General features: G+C 33.0%; 1 protein-coding gene across 3 annotated transcripts in view; it reads right to left on the bottom strand.

Annotated features, from left to right (window-relative positions):
* Positions 1 to 8,258, bottom strand: part of LOC106462219 (harmonin-like) — an 88,542-nt gene that overhangs the window by 70,689 nt on the left and 9,595 nt on the right. For all 3 annotated transcript variants that reach the window (XM_022389408.1, XM_022389410.1, XM_022389412.1), the window contains exons 2-3: positions 7,823 to 7,890; positions 7,362 to 7,445 (exon numbers count right to left, since the gene is read on the bottom strand). In XM_022389408.1, coding sequence (XP_022245116.1) covers positions 7,362 to 7,445; positions 7,823 to 7,890 — 152 coding nt within the window. The remainder of the gene's footprint in view (positions 1 to 7,361; positions 7,446 to 7,822; positions 7,891 to 8,258) is intronic.

Below are 8,258 nucleotides of genomic sequence, written 5' to 3'. Positions count from 1 at the left end.
CATTGACTCAGTATAAATCGCATAATTAACGTACAGAACATAAACAAGTTTATTCATTATGGACGTATGTACTCCAGGCCATTGACTCAGTATAAATCGCATAATTAACGTACAGAACATAAACAAGTTTATTCATTATGGACGTATGTACTCCAGGCCATTGACTCAGTATAAATCGCATAATTAACGTACAGAACATAAACAAGTTTATTCATTATGGACGTATGTACTCCAATATAGGCCTAAGCATTTAGCCTTTCATTCTTAATATTTTGTTCAACTCCACTAAGGTTATGCTAGGTCAACCACTTACCACGATGTGACCGCTGACTCAGTATACATCACCTAATTAACAGAATCATTATAGTATATCTATATAAATATAATAATACTGTTTGTTGTCTGTTGTATATCCATGTAATTACTTCGCATGATGTGGATGAATCTTCACAATTATGAAGGTTCATTAGGTCCGTATAAGGGTACATAAAAAGTTTCAGGTTGCGGGTTTTATGGGCGTTTTTTACAATTACGTATAAAGGAAGAAACTTTTCATGTTCTAAGACAACCTTTAATTAATCATGAATTTACATAACTTGCGTCCAGGGGACAGATACTTCAGCTAGTAAATCAACAACTTTCTTTATTTTAACCTTATATGCTCCAACAAAAGTCTAAGCGTATCCATTATCTCTGGTTTTCTCAAGTTCTATGATAAGTTCTCTGAACTTTGGTTTGTTTTCTTTATAAACCCCCTTCCACCTCTTTCAAATCTGACTTTCAAATTTGTTCCCTTTATAAGCCCCCACCTCTTTCAAATCTGATCCTCAAATCTGTTCTCTATATAAGCTTTTCCCCACCTCTCTGGCCCTCAGATTTCTTCCTATTATAAGCTCCTCCCCCACCTATTTCAAATCTGGCCCTCAAACGCTGCTAGCACAAAATACAAGGATAGTCTCGATAGTACATAATGGCGATTATTTGAATCAAGGCGAATTCAAGAGGATAAAGAAAATAGAGTCTTGAGGAAACTCTACAATAACCGATCTTTGCCCTGAGTGTGGAAGAAAGTTATATTCAAAAATAGAATTATAAGCCATTTTCAGGCTCGCAGACGCCGAAATTATGCCAAATACCTAAAACATTCATGCTGGATTACTAATGGACAACTATCATCATGATGGATTGAAACTGGTAAAATTAGACCATATATACAAGTAACAACTGTGCTTGGGTATTTTGTAGCTTCGCTAAGCAGGGCAACTTTTGGGCAGAGTGGTCTTAGAAGTTCCCTGTAGTGTGTCTGTTACTCAAAATTAAGACTATTTATTATCAATTGTAACTATTATTGTAAAATCTTAGCATCTGCTCCTACAGAATGTATTACGTAATTCCGAAATTAAGTGTTCCCTTACACAGTGACCGTGAAAATGGCTCTTAGTCCAGATAATCTTTGAACTACTGAAATACACACAAGCAACAAAAAATAATTAATTAATTAAAGCAACTTTTTCTTTGTACGCGATAATCTCGACCCCAGCCCAGTGATGTTGAGTTTCGGTGTTAGTCACAATGATTAAAATAATAATAATAACTGAGCTTTTTGTAGAAAATTGTTCAGACTGCATTTTATGTACAAAAATGTATTTATACACACACGAACACAAGAAAAAACTACACCTGTTCGTAGAACACAATTCAGATTTCAACCTAGTGCGCCCCCAGTGGCACAACAGTATGTCTGCGGACTTACAACGCTAGAAACCGGGTTTCGATACCCGTGGTGGGCAGAGCACAGATAGCCCATTGTGCAGCTTTGTGCTTAACTTTAAACAAACAAACACTCTAGTGTTATTCAACAGCGAACTAAACATTCCTTTTACAATCCCTGTTTCCTCGTTTTAAAACCAATAATAAAATAAATCTCATTCACACGTGGATAAGGATCAACGACACGTCACTTAATGCTACAACTTTTGTAGTTTGTTTCTTTTACAACGTAATAACAAGTACAACATTGTTGGAATAGTGTAGCGGTCGGAAGAGTTGTTAACCCAACAGACGCACACTCGCTTTCATGCATAACGGGCTACCTATGTTGTCATAGCAACGGCCAGCAACCAAGTTAAATATGAGTTAAAATGGACAAGAAAATCGCTTGGAAAATTGAAGATGATTTCGCGGCCATACAACGCTATTTGATCTATATGATTGAGCCAGGCATGGCTGAATGTTTATCGTACCTAAGCTATGAGTCTAGGGTTTCATGGGTCGCGTCCCGTTGCAGCTAAAATACGCTCCGAACTTTTAGACTGTGGGTGTACAATAAGAGTGACAGTTAAATCCTACTTTAGGTAAGAAAATAATAGCCAAAGAGTTGGCGATGGATGTTGTTAATTAGCTAAATTCGCTCTCATCTATCAGGTCAAAATTATAGATGGCTATGCATAGATAGCCCTCGTGTAGCTTTGGGCAAAATTCTGAAACAAAAGAGTAATACTCATTCCATGTGATAAGGTAAAGCAGATTAGCAACAACACTGCAACTTGTAGATACAATTAAACATATTTCATTTTCAAACCTATCGTTTAACCTAACATTTTGTGTTTCTTTGTAGTCTTGAACGAAAAACAATCCTATACTTATCTGCCACTTTCATACTTCAATAGGTGACCGATCAAATATGATTATTTAATGAATTGTCAACGGAAGTTAGGCTTAGCATTCTTCACAGGTCACATACCGGTACTGCATTTCCGCCGTAACGCTTCGGTAACTCATTTAAAAGTGGCATGGACTTAGCCAAGCCCTGCCAACATCCACTTCTGACTTTATCTCGTCAGTATAAATCATGTTACACCGGAACTAAAAGCCCCTCTGGTGATTTCTCACTGAACATACACTCCTCTATTTAATAATCTTGATAAATATCTTCTACCTAATCGCTTTTGTTCTTTGTCTTTATTTTTCAAACAGTCTAGCATTCAGTACAGTTTGTAAGGACAGGACTTCAAGTTTTTGTTTACATTAACTTTAAATTGAGTATTGAAATAGATACTTCAATTTTAATCTCAATTAGAGACACGCACCTTCCCTCGACTACAAATGAGCTTCGTTTTCGAAAACATCGCGATTATTTTATATGTCATACCAGGTCGTCTTTTAATAAGTCTACTGTTATTTTATGTCATACCAGGTTTTCTTTCAATAACTCTACTGTTATTTTATGTCATACCAGGTCCTCTTTCTTTAAGTCTACTGTTTTATATGTCATACCAGGTCCTCTTTCAATAAGCCTACTGGTATTTTATGTCATACTAGGTCCTCTTTCGAAAAGTCTACTACTATTCTATGTGTTGTACCAGGTCCTCTTTCATTAAATCTACTGTTTTATATTTCATACCAGGTCCTCTTTCAATAAACCTACTGTTATTTCATGTCATACCAGGTCCTCTTTCAATAAGCCTACTGGTATTTTATGTCATACTAGGTCCTCCTTCGATAAGTCTACTATTATTCTATGTGTTGTACCAGGTCCTCTTTCGATAAGTCTACTGTTATTTTATGTCATACCCGGTTCTCTTTCAATAACTCTACTGTTATTTTATGTCATACCAGGTACTCTTTCATTAAGTCTACTATTTTATATGTCATACCAGGTCCTCTTTCAGTAAGCCTACTGTCAGTTTATGTCATACCAGGTCCTCTTTCGATAAGTCTACTATTATTCTATGTGTTGTACCAGGTACTCTTTCATTAAGTCTACTGTTTTATATGTCATACCAGGTCCTCTTTCAGTAAGCCTACTGTCATTTTATGTCATACCAGGACCTCTTTCTATAAGTCTACTATCATTCTATGTGTTGTACCAGGTCCTCCTAATAATGAAACTCGTTATTGTTGTTGTTTTATATATTATACTAAGTAATCTCATGTGTGTATATTGCACTTTATAATTGGAGTCTTTCTCAAATACATTTAATATATAAGTTTAGATCATTCTTAACCAGAGAGAGTTTGAACTAACCACAAAGAGTAAATTGTTTGATATTTTTTATGACGCGTCACAAACAGGTGTGGGATAAATAATTTGCCAAAGACAAAATCTTTAATTAAGAATGGTTTTAATACCTAAGAATATTTATGCAAAAATTCTAGCAATTAACGAATGCAAATTATGTGAGAAAGTAAAATATTCTGTTGATTAGTTCTCGAAACAGAAAATCAACACGTTACAAGTAATTTAAAGCAGTTATGAACAATTGTTTTTCATCTAAATAAACTATTTAAAATACGTACTTATTAATATCACTCAACACATCATATATCATTAGCATAAATAACAATAATATTATAACAAATTTCCGTCCCACAATAGGTTACCAGTAGCTTTAAGACTCTGCATTACTAAAATCTGGGGCTCGAATCCCCGCGATGGACAAAGTGGATATAACCCATTGTACAGCTTTATGCTAAAACAAACAAAATTCGCTTCTGTTCCCATGCTTTGGATGAGGTTCAGAAGACTGATCGATCAAAGCTTTGGCTTACAAAACTGAATCAATGGAATCTTTTAATTTAAAATGGCCTACATGCTCCCTAATATAATATATAGAACATAAGGAATACTATACATTTTCTACCAAAGATCAAAATAAAATAAAAATTTTGCTTATGAATTAAAGTATGAATTGAGTGCAATAAAGCAAAACAAAACTTTTTTTTCGAATACAGTGTTTCAGGAATATTTTAACCCGAGTTGAGTGATCGAGAAAAAAACTATGGGATTCTAATAATTCAACCCAGTATAGGAAACAACACTTGCTATAAAAATTATCACACACTTTTTTGCTTATAAATTGAAATGTGGAGTAGGACTGCAAGCAACAAACCAAAACAAACAACACTTGCTACAAAAAATATCACATATTATTTTGCTTATAAATTGAAATATGGAGCAGGACTGAAAACACCAAATAAAACAAACACTTGCTAAAAAAATATCACTTTTTTTTGCTTATAAATTGAAATGTGAAGTACGACTGAAAGCAACAAACGAAAACAAATCAACTTTTTTCCAAATACAAAAATAAAAATATGATTTTCTAATAGCTCTACTTACCCCAGGTGGCGCAGCGGTAGGTCTGCGGACTTATATAGCTAAAAATGGATTTCGATACTCGTAGTGGACACAGCACAGATAGCCTACTGTGTAGCTTTGTGCTTAATAACAAACAAACTTTACTTGGTAGGAAATAAATTTCGTTGCAAAACATTTGTTGTTCGACGAAAATAATTATTACAACGTTGTTGTGCCATGAAAGTATCCTTTCACAGTTAGAACTGTAGGATTTCATTGGTAAAATGTGACACCTCCACATTACATTCATGTCACTCTATGAGCTTCATTGCTGTGCAGAAGTCCTAGTGTCGTGTTCAGAACTGTGTTATCATCACAAAATTCCTACTTTAAAAGTAAAAACCAAAGAGAGAAGCAGTTTTCGACAGAGTTATTTGGGTGACTGTATCGAAACGTTTAAGAGAGTGCTTAGGTTGATTATATTGAAGGGAAATTCAAGAGAATTCTTTGGATTACTGTATCTAAATTTTAAAACCGATATTTGGGTGACTGTATCGAAACGTTTAAGAGAGTGCTTAGGTTGATTATATTGAAGGGAAATTCAAGAGAATTCTTTGGATTACTGTATCTAAATGTTAAAAACCGATCTTCGGGTGACTGTATCGAAACGTTTAAGAGAGTGCTTAGGTTGATTATATTGAAGGGAAATTCAAGAGAATTCTTTGGATTACTGTATCTAAATGTTAAAAACCGATCTTCGGGTGACTGTATCGAAACATTTAAGAGAATTCTTTGGTTAGCTGTATTGAAACATTCAAGACAGTTATTTGGGGAAACTATGCCAAAACATAATGGGTCGTTTTGGAAAGCGAATCTGGTTACTTATCTACAATTTTATTTACTTGAGAGAATATAAACAATCTCAATGTTAAATACATCCAGTATGAAATATTTAACTTTGATCAGACTGATTCCTAAAATCAAGTGAAATACCTCCAGTGAAACTTTCCTAAAATAAAGTTAAAAGGCTTAATTAATTGCATTGGAAATTATCATATGTGTATGATAAGTATATCTGAATTCATTTTGCCAATGTATGTATGTTTGGATATCAACGTATGTGCTTTAGAGATGGAAACGTAATTCTACTTTTCAAAATTCAAAAAATAGTGGAAGTGATTCACAATAATCCATGAATCTGCTAAGATAGAGGTTCTAACTATAATGTAAATGAATTTAAACAGACAGAGTCTGTACGGCTGTTCAGCTGAAACATTGCGTATTTGGCTGTTAGCCAGTCTTTATCGTGCAACAAGCTCACGAACAAACCATCATAACCAAAAGAAAAACTAGTTCTAGTTCCAATTAACTAGTCCCACTTCCCTGGTGATTATTTTGAGAAGCACGTTTGAAGAAAACAGGTTTGGTTTGAGTTTTTTTTTTTTTTAGTCTAAACAAACTTTTATGTTTAATTCTTTATATGTATATATCATTTCATTATATTAAAGAATCTATCGAAGTTTGACACACTGAAAACAATTTTTTAAACATAATCTGAATTGAATAAACAGTTGACGTAGTTTTAGAATAAAAAGAAATTCCATTAAGACAGTAAAGATTAAAAAATAAGTTGAGTAATTTCCTGACTTTTCTATTCATTGTTGTTCTTCAATTAGAATCGAGAAGCAATAATATATTCTTGGAAAATTCTAACAAAAACGGGTCAAAGTATATAAATTCGACATACAAAAGAAAACAGAAGAAACATATTTGGTAATAACTTGACAAAGTGATAAATCACTGGACACTTTTATTGTATGTATGTGATTTGATCAATATATCCCACGTTTTATTTACTGGTTCATTATAATAAAATCAAACAGGAACCATCGAACGTCATATTATCATTTAAGTTACAGTATGGTTCGAATGTCGGATAATGATTTTTTTAAAACATTATTTAATGTTTCACACAACCCAAACTAACTTAAGTTTCATTGCTGAGATTGTATCAACTTAGAGTAAACAAAAATTCATAAAAATAGTACTAATGAATACGCATTTATATATTTCACTCTTCGTAACTGATTTTTTTTTTAATTTGCTCTGCGTACTCCAGACTAAGAATTATAAATTGCTGGGCTTATCACATAATTCACAAAACAAAGACAAATAATTATAATACGAAAGTAGGTTTAGTACATAGACTAGAAGATTTTCTACGTATTCTAGAAAATTAATTCTAAGACATGTCTTAACACACAGACAAATTACAGCTTACCGAAGGTCAATGTAGATGGCTTTTTGCTCATTAGACTTTAAAATGTCTTTTAAACTAGTTATTAGATAACCCAAGTTCTTCGTCCTGAAATACAAAGAAAACACATGGGGTAGGTAATAAAATAGAGAAAATTATAAAGTTTTGGCGCTAAAATAAGAATGAGAGGTATAAGATTATGGTAATAAGATAGAGAAAAAGTACACTAAAAATATACACACGATTTTATTACTGACATAGAGATTGGTGCGTAAGGCTTTGGTACTAAAATATAGGAAACATAGGAACTTGTTTTTCTTATTATTGTAACGTCATAGAGGAGATTGTTTTAAAAGAGTATGTTACAATACGGAAACAAAGGTTAAAACACGTAAGCCTTATACACAGCTAGTAATATTTTTTTTGAGTATTTAATGATATTTAGCTTCGAAATATTACAAAACGAAATCAACAAATGCACTTACGAAGAATAGATCCTCAAACTATCGAAGAATTGCTTTCTTTCAATCTCATTTGATATAAGAATATCTGCCTAGATAGAAATAAAAACAATATATATATATATGTCTGTGTGTATTAGCAACAAAACTTCTTATTAGTTCAAATATAGCGTGGAAGAAAAGCTTCAGAGTATAAAGGATGTACAAACTCAGAGCCTAATTAGTGGAAGCCATAATAAATATACCACGCCCTCTTTTATTACTAATAGAGATGATTAATAATACGTGAGATCTCAAAAAAAAAACTATAAGCTAGTATATAAGATAAAAGATTGGAGATGGCTTGAATGGGTAATTAAGAATATTTTATTATAAATGTACAGATAACTTTCAAATTCGATGACGAGGAACCCACTTTGAGATTAATAATGGCTGGAGACGGCTTAAATGGGTAATGAAG

This window comes from Limulus polyphemus, unplaced genomic scaffold (assembly GCF_000517525.1).
Source record: "Limulus polyphemus unplaced genomic scaffold, Limulus_polyphemus-2.1.2 Scaffold1120, whole genome shotgun sequence".
Taxonomy (NCBI): Eukaryota; Metazoa; Arthropoda; class Merostomata; order Xiphosura; family Limulidae; genus Limulus; species Limulus polyphemus.
The sequence above is the reverse complement of the archived record's forward strand: the minus strand, read 5'-3'. Positions and strand labels throughout refer to the sequence as shown.